The sequence below is a fragment of the Lissotriton vulgaris genome, chromosome 8 (assembly GCF_964263255.1).
Source record: "Lissotriton vulgaris chromosome 8, aLisVul1.2, whole genome shotgun sequence".
Lineage (NCBI taxonomy): Eukaryota > Metazoa > Chordata > Amphibia > Caudata > Salamandridae > Lissotriton > Lissotriton vulgaris.
In genome coordinates this window covers 438,487,350-438,508,948 of record NC_141696.1, presented here as the reverse complement: position 1 = coordinate 438,508,948, position 21,599 = coordinate 438,487,350, and the positions used below count along the sequence as shown (strand labels likewise).

Here is a 21,599-nt window from a genome sequence, read left to right as displayed (position 1 = left end):
AAATGCTGTTTGTTCCCCCCCCCCCCCCCCCTCACCCTATTCTTGAGACTGAGAGGGGTGATTTCTCCAGGGCATGCCTCCAGTGGCAGTGCAATACTTTTAAATATCTAGGCATAAGAGTATATCAGTCAGACGCTGACCTGGTGGAGGGGAATCTATATAGAGCCCTTGGGTCCGTGCACGGATCGTTATCATTCTGGATGTCTTTCCCATGGCTTCTGTACAACTTTTCGAATCTTCAGCTCGTGCTCTCCTTGCATTTTTTCACTGAACTCAAGTCTTTACTAGAGGAACTGGTTTGGGGCAAGGGACAGAGCAGAGTAGTTCTAGACAAACTGTGCTCAGCGCATCTAACTTCGAATTATACTTCACCGTTACCCAACTAAAGTAGGCTCTGCAGTGGCTCGGGTCGACCCCATGTGGTGAGAGAATTGAGATCACACGCCTCTTGTTGGAGACTCCCATGTATACATGGCTCTCGACCCAGGGCACCGGGATACCTGTTATGTTATGTTATGTTATACTACATTTCTAAAGCGCACAGCTACTCAGAGTATCCCGGCGCTGCTACCCTGAACCCCACCACCAGCTGAACAGGAAGAGCCTCTAAGAGAATGGGCTCAGAACAGAAGAGTTTTAGGTGCTTTTTGAAGACAACCGGATCCGGATCATACCTGGGGAATCACCACAAATTACAGCGGCCAGGAGCAACTGTCAGAGGTATGTTCAGGGACATGGTGCTCTAAACTCATGCACAGAGAGTTGCCCGCCTGCCTCCAACTGTTAACATATTTTGTTTGAAACAACTGCAGTATTATCTGACCAGGCCCAAAAGTCACAAAAATCTCAGACAATAAAGCATCGGATCGGACTCAGAAAAAATCTTCTGAACTCCTTAGTAGGCTCTTGCCTAATGGTGGGTAATGGTGAGCTCAGAGCTCTTTCCCAATCACTGGATATCTGTGCCGAAGAAAAGAACCACATTATATAAAATAAGAGAGCCTTTAACGCCTGATGTTGAGTCTACACCTACTAAACAAAATGATGGTGACTTGGTGAGGGCGAAGCCCACTATTCATATCAACAACGATTCCATTGTCACCTCTTGGGGTGAACAGTAGCGGGACACAAATACAAAATTTACTGCTGTTGATTCTTGGCCAAACATGTCCAACCGAGAGATGGGTGAGCAAGACAGCTGCAGGGATGATTGAAGGAACCCAACTGGGTTTTCCCCTCACATGACTAAATCTGTTCAGGTGAAGAAGAGAATCCAAAGGATTCAGCTCCTCTTCTTATTATCTAGGGTAGTGTACATGCTCAGAGAGACTCCTGATGATAGTTTCTATGTTGACATGTCTTGTATTTATTTCCTCAAAAACCTGCCAGATCTATGTGTGGTGCAGAGCAAGTCTACTCTGAAGTTGTTTACTAGCTTGTACCAATGGTAAGACACTCCTTCACTGCCAAATCTTTAGCAAGCCCATCTTAATATCAGCACAGTGATGCTCACATCACACTGCAACACTATGGATTGCCCATTCAACAGCAAGTAAAATGTGGGACAGCTTTAACTGTGCCACCGCTTAATCTATCTTCAAGAAATAGGGTAAAGCAATCTCGAGTTCCCAACAGAGGTCCAGTGTTCAGGCCCCATATCCTGTGGCGGCATTGTGATTGGTAAAGGGAACCTCGGTGCCTACCAATCACAACACTGCTTTGCAGTATTGTGATTGGTCAGTGGGGCCTTGCTGTGGGGGTGGTGGTCGCGGTTGCTGTTTTGTTTGGGCAACACTGCTGGTGCGTTTTTGTTACAGGGGGGTAATTTTGAAGTAAATCTGCAAAACCGGCCTCCAGGAATAAGAACGGCCCCCACCCTTTCGTCCCACTGGAAAAACGCCTGGTGCCCGCTACGGCCAGTCCGGCTCTGGGTTTGAGTCAGATGCCTTGCTTTGGCTCAGGTCAAGGTCTCCTTGTGCCCTCAAGTCCATCAGAAGCAGAGCTTCCCTGTGGTGTCTGCCTGCCACCATGCTCTAAACTCATGCACAGAGAGTTGAAGACAAAAGCATTATTTTTATAAAATAAGAGACAGAAAAAGTTACCCATCTATGGGCTGAACTGCACAGTGTCCAACAAGAACACCAGTATTAAGTCTTGGCTGCCATGCTTGCAAATTGTGTGATCCTAGGCAAATATTTTAACTCACAGAGCCTCATTTTTCTTTTCAATTTAGAATAAGACTTTAGGCCTCTTTTAGAGTATGCAAGACAACTGACTTGCCTCTTAGGTTACTAATACGATTGTTGTCAGGGAAAGGGGAGGTATGGGCAGGAATGTTTTCAAGTTTACGTTTAAAAACTATAATGTTTAATAAACCCTTGTTGATGCAGTGATATAATATGATGTACTAAGGTCATACTCTTCTGCATGCTAAATAAATGCACTTTTTGAATTTTGAAGAAGCCTTATCATATCTTTACATGATTTATTTATTTTTGTCCTCATTTTCTACCCTGGTCATTCCGTTAAAGTCTTAAGAGAGTGACACACTGCCTCAGTAAACTGGATACCAGGGCTTATTGTTCAGGTAGCCTCCGCCAATCAGTGATGTAAAAGCCTCCAAGACCTTCGTACAGAGACCATAGGGGAGCCACTTTGCTGAGCATATGTACCAACAATCAGGGCACAACCTGATATGTCTGGATATGCCAGAAGAAAAAGAGAAAGCAAGGGCAGCATAATCATCGGACAGGGGGAAAAAAACAACAAAAAAACATCCGAAATCTCACTGTTGGGCCCACTTCAAAAGGTACCAAAAGTCTCTTTTCGCTTGATAACACCTATTTCCTATATAGTCAAGAATCGCTGTGGCCGGGCCTGTAATGCTGTGTTCCACGGCACCCTTAAACTCTGGGGGTGACCTCCGGTTTAGAGGCGATCTGTGAACTAATTAAAAATCGTCGATCTCCCTGCTCCTCCACAGGCAGCGCGTATGGGGTTCTGCGACAGTCAGTGTAGTATCACTGACTGCCACAGCGATTCTTGACTATACAGGAAATAGGTGTTATCAAGCACCTGAATTAAGATCGGTGGCTTCCCCAGGCAGGGTGGATTTCTTTGATAATTTGAACAGGAACTGCATGAATAGTACTACGTAGAAGTATTGGTACGAGTACTTTAGCAGTGTCGCAACGCCATACGAGGAAGCGACTTTGCAAGTTGACTCTGAGTAATTCCAGAGCATTGTTTAGTTAAGAGAAACAGTCCTGAAGAAGGTGCCTATTATCAACACCGAAACGCTGCGTCGACATTTGTTCTCTTGATCAATTTTAATATTTTGATGTGAATATTTTCTTCTTATGAATTTTATGATGTACTGATTTTTTTTATGTTTTTCTGTATTTATATAATTATACTATGCAGAATAAACATGTATATGTTTTAACTATAAACTTGTCAAGCTAGTAACTTGTGGCACAGTTCATGTTCTGTCTAATTGTGTGGATATATTACCAAGACAATTGCTTTATGTACCTAAGTGTTTAGCTCCTTCTATACGAGTATGTTCTATGGTCTTTGTGGTTATTAGATAAACCTAAAAGTTAGGTGTGTTCATAGGTCCGATTGTGGACGCATGTATTCAACTGGACTACAATTGTCCATCAGATATATGCCACATGGACACTCTTAAATACAGGAACTACATTTCTGTGATTCTGATAGTGTGCCACCTGGCCAGTATTTTGTTTCCTCACTGCGTTTTGGGTTCATGCATGCACATATATAACACAACAACTGACATACACGTAAAAGCAGTTAGAAATATTGGCTTTGTCAGTGGCGGTTACCCTTTCAGGGTAAACGAGTAACAATAATTTTCTTGTAAATAATTAACATTGAAAATGTTTCAAGTCTGAAATAATGAGGCTGTGCATTAACAATTGCTGTTTCAGGTTTGTGAGCTAGCGTGGAACTTTTAAAATTGTACACAAGCTGTTAAAAGGTATGTGAGGTAGCGTGAAACAAAATGCATGTAGTGATAATTTAAAAATCGAAGCCTGTACAGCTCATACACAGCGCCGGTTATGGTTAAATGAGAGGACGTAGATAGGGCGCAGAGATCAATCTTGCAGCTATAATACGTTCAGCCATGTACTGTTGAGTATGTACATGTTTGATAAATTTAGAAATATTGTTTTTCCTCTCACTTTGAACAGTGTCCCTGAAGCCAGGAGTAGAACTGCAAATCGGGGTGGCTCTGGAAACTCAAATTGGCAAAGCAAATTAAAGCACAGGTAATTGAACTAAGTGCACCATTTTAGTAAGACAGGGTGGTTGACTAGCACATTTGAATCAGCCCTTAAACCAATGTAAAAAATGTATTCTCTTGGGACTTTCAGGCCCAGAGGAACTTTTTATAGTATACACCGGTCATACGCTGGGCAGATGTGAAACAAAGAGAGTACGACCCTTGTATTTTTTAAGATAAATAGAGAGTGATCATTAAAAGGCTGATGCAATAAAGTGTAATGCATAAATAACTGCTATATAAAATGGCCCCCAATTTGTTTTTAGGGTTTAAGTGTGACGCCAAACAAGAGAAAGTGCAGAATATTTAAGTATCCCGCCTCTATATGCGAAAAGGAAGAAAATGGTAACAGGAAACAAATTTAGAACTCATGATTTAGTAAACTAATCCTTTACAAAAGTCTTGAAAGTTCTGCTCCATTCCTTCTAGATATGATAAGAAATAATACTGTGGTACACTTCCCATTCCAATCATCAAGAGAAACTGTGCAGAACAGAAGGTTCACAAAGAAGATATTGTTGTAAGTGTATATAGCTTTTTTAACCATAGAAAGTACAAAGGTCCATCATAACTAAATCTGAAACAATGGACTTGAGGAGAAAAGTTAAATAGCTTATGGATTTGCTGTATGTGTTTTCACTCTGTCATGAATATTTTCTCACAATCTAAGGGATATAAGGTGAACCTAATAGTGTGCAGTGGTGATGTTGAGGAGAGTGTGAGATGTGAGGTCGGTCTATACAATATCTCCCTTAATAAAAATCGTTCATATAAATGCAGGTTATGGGAGTAACATGCTTTCATGTATATCTTTCAGATTAATACTCCAGGTTGTAGAGAAAAGTTGAGTTATCTGGAGGGTACTGGTGAAGGTGGTCTTCATTGCTGTTTCTTTCCACCGAAACGCATTGGCCAAATCCTTGTAAAACCTCATCCATCTGGGTTCACGTTGGACAACAGATAAAGAGAGAAATTAGATTGTTTTGTGAGTTTGTGTAATTTAAGTGGTGTATGGGAATGGGTGTGAATGAATGGTTGTGAATAGGGTGTTCTCTACCTTGAATATGAGTTATTAATATGTTGTATTTGTAGAATTGTGTTTAGGAACAAATGTTTAGATGAAAGCAAATGCTTCTTCAAATGAGAAAATAGAAAATATTTTTTTTTAAATGTTGTAATACGAAAGAAAGAAATCAAATGAAAAGATTAAATAATTTAAATAAAAAATAATGTAAAAAAGTAAAAACATTGTGACGTCTTGTTACCCTGTGAATCAGAGGTTGTGCCCTGAGAGAATAATTTAAAGGTCACGAGGGAGCTCTGTTGACTATTGTATGCATTGGTTCTTACCCCTCTTCTCCCTGACCTCAAAGTAAACCCTAGAGGGGGTCCCTTAAAACAGCTACTTGTTAACAATTAGTAAGGCCTGTTGAAGGGTTAGTGGTGTCTAGAGTGTCTCAATCAATCCTGGTATGTTCACTATGAGTTAGACATGTATGGCAATGTTCTCTCGACTTCTCATCCATCTGTATATCCTACACCTCATCTCTTTCCTTTTCAGCATACTTTTTTCTCTCTCTCCTAAATGCACTTCCTCATATCTCCTTCACGTTACCATCCCCAAACACTCAACGCACCCACTCACTCACCTGTAAGAACTGCATTTGTTTTACTTTTGCCTTGTCAATATTTTGACAACTGTGCAACTCCTTCACACACTTCGCACAGAATCATACCTGCAATCGGAATACATGCCCCCCCCCCTCTGTGCGCCCTGCAGAGAGGCCAAGCATTGAATGGCCATGTACTCTGAACTTCTTTTTGACCCCTTGACAAGGTACTGTGAGAAACTCGCACTGCTTCAGCCTCAACTCTAGAGTTCTCAACTGTGGACCAATATCGGAGGAGGCTCATATGCAAGAGTAAAATGCCACACGCAAAAAATACAGAACCACACTATCTTTAAAATAGCTAACACTCATAAGAAATGCAAGATAAAAAAAAGTGAAAAAAGTGAAATATAAACAGGTACAAAATCACTGACAAGGATTATTTTAACAATTTTTACGATCATTGCTCAAATAAAGATTGGTGTTTTTGCCAGTAGACTTAAGGACATTAATATAGGGCCAAATTTGGACATGTTTACATTTCCGTTTTAAATTAGTACCGGAACGGCGGCCCGGCCCACTTAAAGTGCTGGCCCTTCTGTTAATTCTCTGGCTCGTCCATCTCTAATTTGGGTCAGACGTAATGCCAAGTGATGGGGCCTGGAGTCTCCCACATCTCGTCGATGTTAATTGGCCTTGGGTTGAATGGGGCCCCAATAGCACATAAACATGTAGTTATGTAAAGTGGCAAGTGTTTTTGTGAGTTTATATTGTAAGAATTTTAGAGTAAGGGAACATGGCTCAATAATAGATTTTTAAGATGGAGGAAAAAAAGTGGCTCTTAAAATATCTTTGGTAAGCCCAAGATTTTAAGTGGGGGGGGGGGGGGCGGTCACTCAAAGGGGCGTAGCTGATTTAATTAAGGGCGTGGCTTTAAAACACTAAAGCTAAACACTATTTTGCTGCTTCTGTCATTGTATCCAGATATATAATGCAACAAGTAACATTACACCTATAACAAGCCAGGACTATTTGCTTTGTCAATGGTAGTTAGTTGCATAAGAAAAAAACAACAACCATGGATTTGTTGTATATAATATCGAAAAAGCTTCAGTTCTGAAATGATGAGACTATGAAATAACAAAAAACGAGTCTCCATTGAAATTAAATCAAAAGCAGTGATGGGTGGTACTGCTGCTGAGTTAAGATTTTTTTTCGCCTTGAGAGTGAGGGCAAAAATCGAGAGCCCGACTCAGCAGCTGTCTTTAATAACTGCCGGTCCACTTACTTTTTTTGTTTAAATGCACTGCTAGGGTGTCGAACACAATACAACACCACACACACATAGGTACCGTACCCTTCTGCAAAAAAAAAAAAAAACACAAAAAAACTAAAGAGTTTGACGCTGCAAGGGTCACCAGCCCACTTCCAGAGAGCAGATAGAGGCACAGGGAAGCCGTCGCCCTGGCAACTTGGACGGCGGGCGGGGAGGTTCAGTTGGCTCACTAGTGCGCGTGCGCGTCCTGACTGTCCTTTAGAGATACAGTAGCTTCTGAATATTCGCGCACACGGAGTTGAAATCGTCGCGTCACTCAGGCTAACCACAATAAACTGCCTTTCCTCCAGGTGAACAAAGATGGGTAATTCATTTTGTAAAGGCGAGCTGCTGCTCTGAGACGCAGAACAAGTGAGCTTGTGTGGAAATCACAGCCCGTGCTCTCCGGTGAACGCACTCCGCGAGGAAAGTGTAGTTAACCCTATACGTTCCGGCAGCAAGCCTCCACGCCGCCCCAGTTCCTACCGGGTCATCACCTCTCCATGGGACACAATTCCTTGTGCACAGTCCTAAATCATGCGCACAGTTCACACTGGATGAGGCGGGCACATATTTGCACATATCCCGCCGATTAAAGTTACAATGTTATCTTTCTCATGTTAAAAAGTTCATCCGCTCACAAGTAGATTAATGGGGGAACTAAATTGACGAGATGTTGGCCCCCCTGCAAGCTTCCAAGTTCTGCCCTGCGTGCCCTAGCTCTACCTGCAGTGCCCCCCTGCGCCCCTCCCGTAGCCCCCACGGCAGGTGGTTATACCTTGGAGTGCGCGTCCGGCTTCCTACGCCTGCCACGGACCCTGGGCTGCCTGCCGCTCATGGTGTCTGCCGTTCTCGGAGTGAGTGATGCAGGCTCTCGGCACTCCTTGCTCCTGTGTCGCCCTCTGCACTCACACTCCCTCGCTGCCCGGGGCACTGCCCGCTCTTTTCCAACCCTTTCCCTCCTCTTGGCGACGGGGCACCGTTTGCAGCGCAGCCCTCCCCCTCCTGCAACTTCCTGCACTCATTCGCCCTGGGATGATGTTACTGTCGTTACAATGGCCATCTCTCTCGCTACTCCCCAGGTCACTGACAGCGAGTGTTACCAGGGCACAAGGATCGCACACTGCATGTGTGATCTGATACCACAGCTGGTATGGGTAGGGTTTTAAGGGGGATGAAAAAACTGGGGGGTCTCTAAAAGGGGCGTTGCCAATGTAATTAAGGGCGTGTCTTAGAAACACATAAAGGACAAATCTGTGCTTGGAATAGTGTGCTGCCCGACTTGTATTTTGTTGTTTCTGTCATTGCATCCAGATATATATGATACAACAAGTAACATCATACCTACAACATTTCAAGACTATTGGCTTTGTCAATGGTTGTTAGTTGCATACGATAAATAAGCAGCAACTATGGCTTGTATATAATATTGAAAAAGCTTCCACTTAAAGCCCTGGTGACAACAACACAATGTTGCTGCTCCAGAGTTTCAAAAAGAGAAGGGAAATCCAGAGAGAAAATGACTCTTTAAAGGATTTCCCCTCCCCTGCAAGGCTCACATAGCATGACATCATGCCGTAACTTCTCTCCTAGTTAGAAGTGAGCAGTGTGAGCACGTCCACATCGATGTGCCTGCTGTCACTGCAGTCTGGTAAAAAACGGACCGCCTGTGCCAGGGCACAAAACATAGCCTAATAGAGAGCTGTTTCAAGGCCCCCTTTCAAAAACTGCTGGTGCTCAGCACCGGTGAGAACCTGCCCACTTAAAACCCTGCGTATGATCGCGATTGAGCCCTGAGACTGCGGTGGAGGCAGCCGCACTGCATGACCGGACGGTACTGCTAGACGTGTGCGAGGAGGCAATAGCCCAAGCGATGTATGACTCGAGACTGCAGTTGAAACAGCGTTGCATGTATGTGTGACCTGAGACGACTGTTAGTGAAACAGCAAGAGTGTGTGTTGCCTGAAACGGCAGGTGAAACAGGAATGCATGTGTGGCCCGAGACTGCAGGTGAAACATGTGTGGATAAGACATGGAACTGCACATGATGCAGTAGGCGAAACAGCAATATATGGTTGATCTGAAACTACAGGTGAAACAGCGGGCAACGCGGCGGCCCTCAGTGCCCTCCGGCAACACTCTGCCCGTGCCGGCGGCAGTGATTACCGGCCAAATTGAAGTGCGGGGTAGGCTCCCATTTTTGAGATAAGCCCACTGTTGAGTTGCAGTAATCATATACGCTTTTACTGTGTCTAGAATGCCAGCTGATAACGAATCTGAGTTTTCCAACATGGCTGCCCGGAGCTTCAGCTCCTTGGAAACCCCACGCATAACATCCTAACACGGCCCTCCAAGCCCCACTAAATTATCTGTAAGAGCCAAATGCCAAAATCGGATGATCTGGAGCGCGTGCCGCAGGGGCCGCCAATACTTCCAGCGGCTGCTCTGCCGTGATATCGGCATTATCCATCCCTGGCGGAGGATGCCACCTGAAGACCTTGGCCGGGCCTCCCATTTTATATCAGCAATAGAGGTGAGCGGGGCCCCACCGCGATGAACTGGTGTGCCATCGCTGCTCTCCTCAGAGATGCGCTCCAGTCTACTCTGCCCCGCGGCTCGCTTGCCTGACTACAAAATGGCGGTGCCTTAGGGACCTTGGCGCCAACGACTCCCCGGACGGACTTAGAAACCCGCGATCGGCTGCTGCCAAAGCATCGCCTGAAGAGCCTGCCCTCCTCCTGTGCCCATCCAGCTGCAACGTTGCTCCAGCTTCTCCATATGGCTCAAGATGATGTGGGATGGCTGTGAGGCGTGTTCTCCCCTCCTCCAGGGACAGCGAGACGTCTTTGTTGATGTGTCCCCACTGGCTGCCTGCAACCCCCGCTGCCTCCCCATGCAGGCTATCTTCCTGGATTTTGCCTCGCCTCTTCATCGACTTTGGGGATCCCCGTGAACTTCTCCCAGGTTTGGGGGCGCGGGAACCACGACCGGCTGATGGTCTTCGGCGTTGATCCAGTGGACCGGAGCCCACACGCCTCCTCTCCCTTCCTGACTTTGATTTGCTTTAACTATGTACCCCCCAGGACTTCTCCTGGCACTTTGGTCATACTCACTGGGTTACTCTCATGGGCTTTACTTTTTTTCTTTTGTCCTGGCCGCCATTTTGCTGCTGCTCTTGGACGCTTTTTTTTTCTCCTGACCATGGCCCACCATCTTGTCTGTTCCCTCGGCCTCTACCCTTCTCCCTTGCTTCCCCCTTGACGATCCTCAAATGTTTCTGATTTGCCTTTTCTCCATACCCCTGTATCCCTCCCACCCAAATCTATTTGTATATATATGTATATAGAGATAACTAATCACTAGTATATACTGTAGACCATTGTACTCTCTACCATTCCTATGTGATGCTTAGAGTTTATCCATTTGTATCGCTCCCTTGAGTGACACTCTTCCTTGTGTGACTTTACAACTTGTACATTTGCAAATTTTTTCTGCTTGTATCTTTTATGTAACACACGTAATCCTAAATCCTTATGTATTGAAACTGGTTCTTATGTAAAGCGCTCTGACACCTTCGGGTAAAGTTCGCGCTATATAAAATCGCATTAAATAAAATAAAATAAATAAATACAAATGTGTGTGTGTGGCCTGGGACTGCAGGAGAAACAGCAACAGATGTGTGATGACCCGAGACTGCAAGTAAAACAGCGCTTCATGTGGGTATGCATTACCAGAGATGACAACTTGTGAAACAACACAGCATGTGTGACCTTAGACTGCAAATGAAACAGCATTACACGTGTGTGAGAAGTTGGCCTGATATATAGTGCTCGCTATTCTAGTGATCACTGTGTATCATACCAAACGACCCTTATTGATGATTAGTTGTAAGTCAACCTTATAGACCAGCTATCCTAGTAGCGTAGACAAAAGCAGTTTTTAGGCTAAACTCTAGAGGGCGTGTTAAGCCAGCTGTTTTACCATCACATATACCCCTTGAACGTCAAGTGAAAGGACACCACACAAGTTGTTATGAAAATAAAGGATATTTATTTATAACAAGTCTACCCTGAACTCTTTATGAGTCAGGGAGCTAAGCACAATACAAAACTCTTAAGAAAATACTTCAAGTTGCACAATTTACACAAATGCCCGAGGGGCACGAAAAACCATATACACAAAAAGTGGAATGCGAAATACTAGCAGGTAAGTAACAAGATCCAGAGGCTTCAGGATCGCTAGGACTACACTACTGGACCCTAAGGTTAGGAGCAGGAGGCCTAGGGAGATCGGGTGCAGAGTGTGCACTCTCACGCGGGATGCGGGACAAAGTCTATGGAGGCTAGTATTTCTAAAGTCACTGTTTTCGGACGAATCCGACTAGCTAGACGAAACAGGATCTGGACACTTGGATAGTGAACCTGCGCTGGAGCACTGAAATGCTCGGGTTACCTAGCCCAGGGGCTGCAGCTGCATAGGGCTCAAAAGACGTCGGGAGTCCTCGTTGTAGTCTATGGAGCCTGAAAGAAGAAGTTGCTGGCAGGCGACCAGTGAAGAAGTTCGGTGTGATCCATGCCTGGATCGGTGATGGAGACGACCTAAAGCAGAGGGGACTCAGTTCTTAATCACTAGCCAGTGATTGTGTGGGCACCAGGATGGCACCGGATGAAGTCACCTCGACCAGGTGAGTGGGCGACGCTGGACTCTGCAGACACACGGGCTAGGAGGCGTTGTCGGCGACCAGGCTGGAGGTGCGAGCTGTCCCACGCAGGTATCTGCTGTCGGCGATGCTGGACCCAAGATGGGGGCAACAAACCTTGGCAAAGGCAAGCCCACGCGGTGGAGTCAAGATGGCGTCTGGAGTGGACCAGGAGGGTCCGACGTGCTCCTCTTTTGGGAGGGAGCAAGGGCCAGTCTGGAGCAACCAGACCAGCTGTGTAATCGTCGTGGTACGTCGTCAGGAAGGCCACTAGCCAACGGGCAAGTGACCGGACAACGCGGTGAGCAGCAAAGAGCAGAAGGGCCCCACGCAGATCTCGTGGATGCTGGGGGGCTGGACTTCGGTGCTGGAGCTGCTCAGGGTTAGGGCTTCTCAAACCCCAGTGCACTCACTCGAGGATCCCTCGGTGGTCGTGCTGGTTAAGCGTCGTGCAGTTTCAGAAGACGGCCGGTCCCTCAGGTCTCGTCACACCCACAAATCTCAGCTGGGCTGATGATGCAGGTAGAGGTCAGAGATGCCAGGGAATCCGGGTCTCGTCGAGCTGGGCAGTCTTGATCCGGAGGATGGACGTGCAGCAAACCGCGATGCTTAGATGGTGCCTGCGGGTGCAGGGTGGCTACTCCTTAGCCAGAAGGGAGAGTCTTCAAAGAAAGTCAAGAGTTCCTTTCGTGGAAAGTAGTTCAAGATTCAAGATTATCCAATTTGGGAAGGGGGCCCGCTCCTACCTTTATTCTAAGAAAAGGGGCTGGCACGCGACTAGGTCCTACCCATGGGTGGGACCAGGAGGGGGGTGGTCACACCCCTCTCCCTTGTCCGGACTTTCCCCAGCTCAGGGGCTGGGGTGCCCCTGGAACTGGTTTGAGCCGGCATATACACAGTGAGCACCGGGGTGCCACTTGCAGTCACCTTCCTCTCAGCCCTGCCTACCTGGGATACACAAAACCCTGTCTGGGATGGTGCTAGCACCACCCCTGACAGGAAACCCTTTGTCCAAGCTCTCCTCGCTGGAAGGACTCCCAGCAGCAGGAGGTCAGACTTGTGTCTGTGGTGGCAGCATCCATTTTGTGATGCTGAGGCTCGAGTTAACTTTAACCGGGGTTCACAGTTACACACATGTCGTGTCCCTCTAGAAGGGTGGAATGCTAACCCCGTCACCAGAATTGGTGAGGGGTTAGTATTCCAATTCGTATGACACCTTACTCGACATGTTTTGATAAAGCGATACCAAAGTTAGCAAATAACCACGAGGATTATAATGCACTTAAGAGTATATGGTACGCGTTATCATGGAACAGCTATTAGGACTTAGTTCCACAAGCTGCAAACGGGCTCAGCTCATGCCAGAGCACCATCTCACATAATTCCAAGCACTCTGCCTTCAGGATTGTTAAGGCCTGCCATAGGAGTGACTGATAGGAATACATGTGCCCATTTTAGGGTTAGATGTAGGTATACTATATCTAAAGCAAAGGGTGATTACACCACCTTGCCCCAGCTGTCGTGCAGCCAGTTGTGTCAGATTTGAGTGGCCAGCCAGGGGTGGCAAAATACATGCTGCAGCCCCTGGTAGGCACTGGGTACACCTATGCCCTGGATACCTAAGGTATGCTGTACAGGGACTGATAAGGGGGCCCAGTACCAATTGGATATGTACCTAAGGTACATGGAATCCATTTTACAGAGAGAGCAGTGGGCCTGGGGCCCTGAATAGCAGGGTCCCAGGTCAACTAAGTCGAAAAACCAGCAAAACACCAGGCAAAAAGTTGGGGGTAACCATAGTCAGATACTCACCTTCCTACAACGTGTATATGTGTGAGCTGAGACAACTGCTAGTGAAACATCAAGGCATGTGTGACCCGAGACTTCAGATGAAGCACAGTTGTATGTGTGACCTGAGACAACTGCTAGTGAAACAGCAAGGCATGTGTGACCCGAGACTTCAGGTGAAGCACAGTTGTATGTTTGATCTGAGACAACTGCTAGTGAAACAGCAATGCATGTGTGACCTGAGACTGTATGGAAGCATCTTACCGGGGTTAGACTGGTCTATAAAGAAATCTAGCAGGGCGCAATGGGCTGGTCTGTCAGGTCAGTCTGTGGCTGTACTTGGCTATTTGTAGGCCAGGTTTATGGTCTGGTGGGCCAGTTTTGACTGTTAATTTCCCTGATATTACCACAAACATTGCCTGCATCACAAGTCGAGCAAACCAAAGCTTCTGAGGGAGGAGCTAGGTGTAAGGCAAGTACAAACCCATAACTCAAAATATACCCAGCAACCCTAAGAAATGACTGTCCAGTAAATGATTTGTTTTTATGTAAAAAAGTATTGTTTATCTACTAACACAAAGTACAGTACAACACGCTGCAAACAATATACGCAGCCTTCTTGAGGCAAGCCCACTGGTGTTCCCTAGGTCAGTGTTCCAGTCCCTCTTCCAGGTTCATAGCTGATGGTTACTTCCTATTCACGTGTGGTGACATCCAAGCTAGTCCCTGATAATGCGTTCAAGTCTTGGAAGTTCTATGGGGGCTCTCTAGCAAGATCCCAGAGTCCCTGCACCAGAGCGCTTTAATTCAACATGCCACATTTGCCAGCCTTACCTGGGCGCCCCTTGTGGTCTAAGGAGACTGCAACGCAGTGCATGAGACAGACTAAGGTCATAGTGCACACACATGGTCCGTGTTCGATCATGACCAAAAATCATTACCAACGATCCAGATATCACTGCAGCTTGGGCACTAAGGGTAGAGGTACACGTATGTCACCATGCAAGGGACGTTTCCATCCCAAAAGGAATACTGTTTTAACAGTCTCATTCGTTAATCAGGGCCACTTTTAGGTTGGTGACCAGGAATATTTGCTCTCCCAATCCGACCCTAAATCTCGGCATAAATGAGCTGACACTGCCGGGGTGAGACAGAGTCCACTGCCGGAATGGCCGTAGCGGGCACCAGGCGTTTCCCCGGTGGACCACCAGGGTGGGGGCCAGTTTTGGGCACCTGGGTGGCTGTTTTGGTTATTGGGGGCGTGTAATATTGGCCCTGTAACAAAATCATCCGAAACCGCCCTAGCAAACAGCTCGGGCGCACTTCTCCAGATCCCCCTGGGCCCGGCCGAGCAGTTTGCCAGGGCTGGTTTCAGTTCTCATTCTGGCTCTGGCAGAGTCAGAAGCATCCTTCTGACCTCAGTCTGTAAAACTAGGGAAGGAGTGGACATCAACGTTGCATTTCTGCACTGAGACTAGAGGGTCTGACCAGCAGGACTGCAGGTGTTTCCTAATCCTTCATAGGGTATGGATGGTAGCACTACATGTGTAGCCGAAGACTGCAGGAAAGGTGGTATAGGAGGTAGCACATTCGGGTGCCCGGGGGAGGACAGACCTCACCCAGGTTTTTGAGGTCACTAGTGTGCTCCATACAGCATTGGTTAGGTATTGGAGGTTTTGTTTAGGGAGGGGCTTATTTGGGACTCAGGATCAAGGTGGTAGGACAGTCTTTTCAGCGAGGTGTCCTAGCATAGCTAGCACGGTGAGGGCAAGTTTGGTCCTTGCCTCCCATGTAGAGTTAAGTACGTTGCGTAGAGGGAGGTAATTGTGGACACTGTTCTGGGAGTGGGTATGAGTATAGGAGGGAGGGCTTTGAGGTAAAGGGTAATAGGGGAATTTAGTTGTAGGAAGTGGGTGGGGCGGGAATAGGAGTAGTTTGAAGGGTTGTTGGCTTGACTTTGATGGAACAGGTTTGGGCATTTTGTAGACCAAATGCATTGCTGCTGGTAGGACAGGTTTGCAGTAGGAATAATGGGGCGGTAGAGGGAGGAAAGAGATGCCCAGAGAATGGAAGGTTGGAAAGGAAAAGTTAATTAAGGGAAATGGGTGAGCTTTTAAAGGGAGAGAACTAAGAAGGTAATTTGACTGCAGGATGGTTTACAGGAATTTACAAAGCTGACCCGATTGTGTGCATGTGGTGGATGTTTTGGTTACAGGGAGGTTTAATGATCAGGGGATATTAGGAGGTTTTCCTTATTCATTATAACGGGCAACATTTAGTTGCAATGGCTGTTGGCGAAGTGTTGTAAGTGAAAGCCTGTTCTATTAAAGCAGCCTTTTGCTTTTATACTGGTCAGTGGACATTGTGTTCCAGTCTCCTTGTATGTTGCTGCCCCTTCTTTCTAGCCTACAGTATTCAGTGCCGGGTGCCGTGCTCCCAATGCCACTTCTACGTTCACATGTAGTGCTGCAGTCCCCAACTTCGGCATTTGTAATACCCTGGACTACTGAAGTGTTGCTGATGGGGGTAAATATGTGTTGGACTTTGCCCTTTTTGCAGGGTCATCCCTGGACTTTTTGCCTTCCTCCTCTATTTTTTCTGACCTGTTGTAAGCTGTTTTATGACTCTGGGCACTTTACCTCTGCTAATCAGTGCGAAAGTGCATATGCTCTCCCTATTGTAAATTGATGTATGGATTAGTGACTCCATGATTGGCTGATTTAGTTTATTTGTCAGACCCTAGTACAGTGCACTGAGTGTGTCCAGGGCTTGTAAATCTAAATGCTGCTAGTGGGCTTGCAGCCCTGGTTGTGCCACCCACAGAAGCAGCCTTGTAAAATGTATCTCAGGTCTGCCATTGCAGAGCCTGTGTGCAGTCTGGTACTGCCATGTTGACTAGGCACGTGCACCCACTTGCCAGTCCATAAACCTTCCCTTTTCTTCATATCAGACACCCATATGGTAGGCCCAAGGGCAGGGTGCATTGTACGTATAAGGTAGGACATGCCCTGGTGAGTGTGGCATGTCCCAATAGTGAATTACAGCCATTTTCGTTTTTCACTATTGCAAGGCTAACTATTCTCCATAGGCCAGAATGGGCAGTTAGACTATTACATTTTATAATCCTAACTGACCCAGGGAACATGGTAGAAATTAGAGTTTAGTATGTCTGAACTCAGAATGATAAAATACATATTTTAGTGAAGTTGGTTTTAACATTCTGTGTTTGAAAATACCACTTTTAGAAAGTAGGTATTTTCTTGTCTACCTATCCAAGCCTGCCTCTGCTAGGTTGTGTATTCCTTGTCTGGACTTTGAGTGTCAGGGTTGGGGTATTCCAGGAGACAGGGTGAGTCCGCCCAGTGGTGAATAGAGAGATCTGCATCTAGATGGGAGGGAGGAGTTGCACCTGGGACCTGAATAGAACTGTGCCTGCCCCCAACAGTGCTGACTCCACCCCCTGTGGTGCGTCTGATGTCTCTGCCCTGCACTGTGAAAGGAGAGAAGGAATCATGCCAACAGAGTGCTCCAGGGCTGTGCCTTTCCTCCACAATGCTGGCTCCACCTCCTGTGGGGAGTCTGATGTTTCTACCCTGCACTGTGAAAGGAAAGAAGGAGTCATGTAAACAGAGTGCTCCAGAACTGGTTTGGACTAGGCAAAGGCCCCTCTGCCCTAAGAGGACAAATAATTTTGGGGTATAAGCAGTGGGACCATGATCCCAAGAATTTAGATCACTTTTGTACAAACAAGAAGAAACCTTTGCTGAGGAGAGGAACCTGAAGAAACTGAGGAGAGACTATCCCTAAGCTGAAGTGCTGCTTAGGAGATTGGCCTGCAGTGGTTGCCTAACTGCCAAAGAGAGGAAAAAGGGACTTTGTGTACTTTCATCAACTTGTAAGGATCTCCAAGGGCTTGGAACAGAGCTTGCCTCCTGCTGAAGTCTCAGGGACAACAGACTTCAACCCCCAGCTCCCCAGAGTCCTTTGAAAGCGCCTGCTGCTGTTTTGGGACTGCGTGTCGCAAGGAGCTGGAAGCGCGACTCAAGAGGAAGAAGCGTGTCGCCGTCGATGCTGCTGCCGTCGCATCGTGAATGTCGCCGCTGTAGCGAGAAGCGTCTCGCAACGAAGAAGAAGTGAGTCGCCGTCGCTGCTGCTGCTGTCGCATCTTGGATGTTGCCGCTGTAGCTGTCATATTGCACTACATCAAGAAAAGCGCCTCGCATCCACGGAGAAGCGTGCCACCGTCGGAGCTGCTGCCGTCGCATCTTGGATGTCGCTGCTGTAGTTGTTGCATTGTGCGGAAGCCTCATGCAACGTCGGAGAAGAGTGTTGCAGCCGAAGCTGTTGTTGTCGCATCGCGGAACAAGGGTGTCGCTGCTGCAGCTGAATGCATCGAATCGAGACTTCTTGCATCATTGGAGAAGCGTGCCGCATCTGGAAGATCTTCACGTCTTTATTTCTTTGCACCGGAACTTTGCTGCATTTCCATCGCTGCAACACTTTTGTTGTGGAAGCGTAACGCATCGTAAGGAACATTGACTCAAAGTGTCACATTTTAAGGACTGAACAGAACTAAGCTAAAACTACAATTTTAAGTACAGTATTGTGGATTTTTGTCATTTGTGGTCTTGTGTTAAGTCTATTTAAAGAATAATTATTTTTTATATAAAACTAGTGGCGTCCATCTATAGTGTTGTCACTTGATTACTGTATGTGGACACAAATGCTTTACACACTGCCACTGAGATAAGCCGGTCTGCTCGCACCAAGCTACCAAGGGGGTGAGCAGGGGTTATTTTATGAGTGTACCCCTTACCCTGACTAGAGGCAAGGGTCTCTATTTGTCACAAGTACCTACCTGTGCTAACTGGAGACCCCAAAATCTAACATTATGCAAATGAAATATGAGATAAAATGGCTTATTGTGGCATTTAAGACTCAGGATAGATGCTGTGGACGAGGTAAGGTGATCGTGAAAAGGCCAGTTCCACAAAAAGAAAATATTTAGGCCTTCTTGTAGGTTTCAGACTCCTCAGGGGGTAATCTATTTTCTCCACTTGTTGCCATGAGTGTGCAGCCAAGTCATGATGTAGAAGATGGTGGATCAGATCCAGTGTTAGACTGGCATGGGACAGAGGGGTAAAAGGGTGGCAAGAGAATATTGTGAGTCAATGGCTGGCTGAAGTATCTCATTGAAGAGCTCTAAGAGATGGGTAAGGAAAGGAATAATGTTGTGGTGAATCTAGCTGAAGATATTGATTTAGTTGGTGTGCATTCATGTCTGGGCATGGAACCCTTTAAAAGTAGAGATGGGGCTTCTTATGGGTAAATGGAAGAGGGCTTTGTTGCATGGGGTTACACGGGTAGTAAAGGATGGGTCGATGGAAGGAGAGGAGGGGGTCAGTTAAGCAGGGATTTGTCAAGAGTGGCTGAGTAAGGAATGTTTCTTACTGGTGGTTCTTTATGCGTAGGTTATGTTTGCGAGGACAAAGAGGTGGTTACTGGGCACAGTGAGCTCAGGATCAAGTCTTTTTCATCAAGATATTCAGTAATGTCTGTGCGACAGTATATTAGAACTAAGTGTAACCTGAATGGTAAGAGGATGGCTATTATACAGTGTTCCAGGGATGGGTTTGGGATGGAAGTGAGAGGGTTCTTGAAGAGAACTTCAAGTCTGCATATAGTCTTGAGTCAAGTGATAGCACTGAGGAAAAGGGGCGGAGGGCCGATGGTGATATCCTGATTGTGCAAGAGGTGGCAAGGTTATCAGAGTGGTGGGCAATCAGAAGGGCTCAATGAGAGTAATGCCCAGGGCAGGAAGAAGCACAGAAAGAGGATGTTTGGACTGTGGTGTTAGGTGAAAGAGCTGTAAGTGATGTATTTTGGGGCTGGACACTTGCCCTCTGATCAGAGGGGAGAAAATCTATGATTCATGAGCTCAATGCCATGCTGCGAGACTTCCCAAGCCATGGTGAGGGCATCACTGAGGAGAAACTCAGTGAGAAGAGGAGAATACCCCAACTAGAGCTTCTATTCTAGATCTATGCAAGATGCACAATGTCAAAGATGTATGGAGATACTTACACCCAAATTCTTCTGGCTATACATATTATTCAGCACCTCACAAGCTATGCTTCCGACTAGACATGGCCTTTGTTTCAGATTTCTTGATGAACTCTGCATCAATAGTAATCTACCCCCGCATTTCATCCGATCATAACCCCATCATGGTGGAATTTTCTATTTCTTCGAATCGCAAAACTCCCAGACCTTTTACGTTCCCTAGGAACTTAATATCAGATATGTCTTATATTTTGCAGTTAAAACATCATATAACAGAATTTTTAGACATCAACAGAAACACTGCTTCATGTTTAATAGTATGGGACACTTGTAAGGCAAGCATCCGAGGGTTCACGCAATCTTATGTCCGGAAACAGAACTCTGAAAGATGTAAGAATAATGCAGCCTTGACATCCGATATTGCTGCTGGAGAGATTCGGTTAGCACTAGCCTTAAGAGATAACTTACCTACTCTGGAAATCTGCGCAAATCCTAGCCAGCTAAAATGTAAGACCAAAGAAAAACTTCTAAAAAAAATAGTGCTCAGATACATAAATATAAATTTTCTAACTATGAGGGTGGAGACTAAATAGGCAAAATTTTAGCCTTTAAAGTGGCAGAAGATAGAGTGGATTCCACGATTACTCAAATTACAGGACTTGACAACAAGAAATATAGCCAACCAAATGATATCACCCAACAGTTTACTAAATATTACGAAGCTTTGTACACCCCGGAATGTACGCCTAACGGTTCTGTAATTGAGGATTACTTAGGAGAAAATCTAACGAACCAGCTAACGGCGACTGAAGTAGACGCTCTGGCCATAGGCATAACGAGAAAAGAACTAAAGGAGGCTATACTATCACTGCCTATAGGGAAAGCCACAGGTGAAGACACCATTCCATTGGAAATCTATAAACTATGCTTAGATGAACTAATACCTTCTCTTTTAGAAGTGATATTACATATTGGCAGGACAGGACTGGCCCCCAGCTCCTGGAATAAAGCTAAAATAATATTTTTCCACAAAAAGGGCAAACCTAAAGAGGAGATGGGTTCATATAGACCCATATCCCTGATTAATACAGACGCAAGTCTTTTCGCAAAATGTTTGGCCAAAAGACTTGCACCACTAATGCCCAGAATTGTAAGTATACAACAGCACGGGTTTATAGCAGGGAGGGACACATCAGCCCATGTCAACACAGCAATAACAGTATTTGACATAGCAGAGGCAGAGGCCACCCCTCTTGCTATGATAATGCTTGATGCCGAAAAGGCATTTGACCGGGTGGGATGGGAATATTTATGGCGCACACTGGGATCTTTGGGCTTTGAAGGGGAATTCTTAAATGGGATCCGTGCACTTTACGACAAATCAACGGCACACATTAGTTATGGAGGGCTTACTTCGCCGTGTTTTTCAATCTTGAGGGGCACTCGTCAAGGGTGCCCTCTGTCACCTTTATTATTTGCCCTCTCACTTGAACCGTTCTTAAAGGCCTTGGATACCCAACCTGGAATAACACCATTCAAGACTGGCACGCATAGCCTAAAAATTACTGCATATGCAGACAACATTGCTATTTATTCGTCTGAAGTAATCGAGTCCCTAAGAGCTATTAATCTCGAAGCACTTAAATTCGGCACAGTTTCAGGTTATAAACTGAATACACATAAAACCCAAATAATAGCTAATTTTGCCCCCCCGACACCAGTACCAGAAATCTGTAAGGTTGCAACCTATCTTGGAGTTAAAATCACCTCAAACATTAAAGAACTTAACGATATTACCTATAACGATCTAACGAA

General features: G+C 45.9%; 1 protein-coding gene across 3 annotated transcripts in view; it reads right to left on the bottom strand.

Moving 5' to 3' along the window:
• Positions 1-8,109, bottom strand: part of TSGA10 (testis specific 10) — a 454,368-nt gene extending 446,259 nt beyond the window's left edge. For all 3 annotated transcript variants that reach the window (XM_086933298.1, XM_086933297.1, XM_086933299.1), the window contains exon 1: positions 8,013-8,109. In XM_086933298.1, coding sequence (XP_086789424.1) covers positions 8,013-8,072 — 60 coding nt within the window. In that variant the 5' untranslated portion in view covers positions 8,073-8,109. The remainder of the gene's footprint in view (positions 1-8,012) is intronic.
• Positions 8,110-21,599: the final 13,490 nt, after the last annotated feature.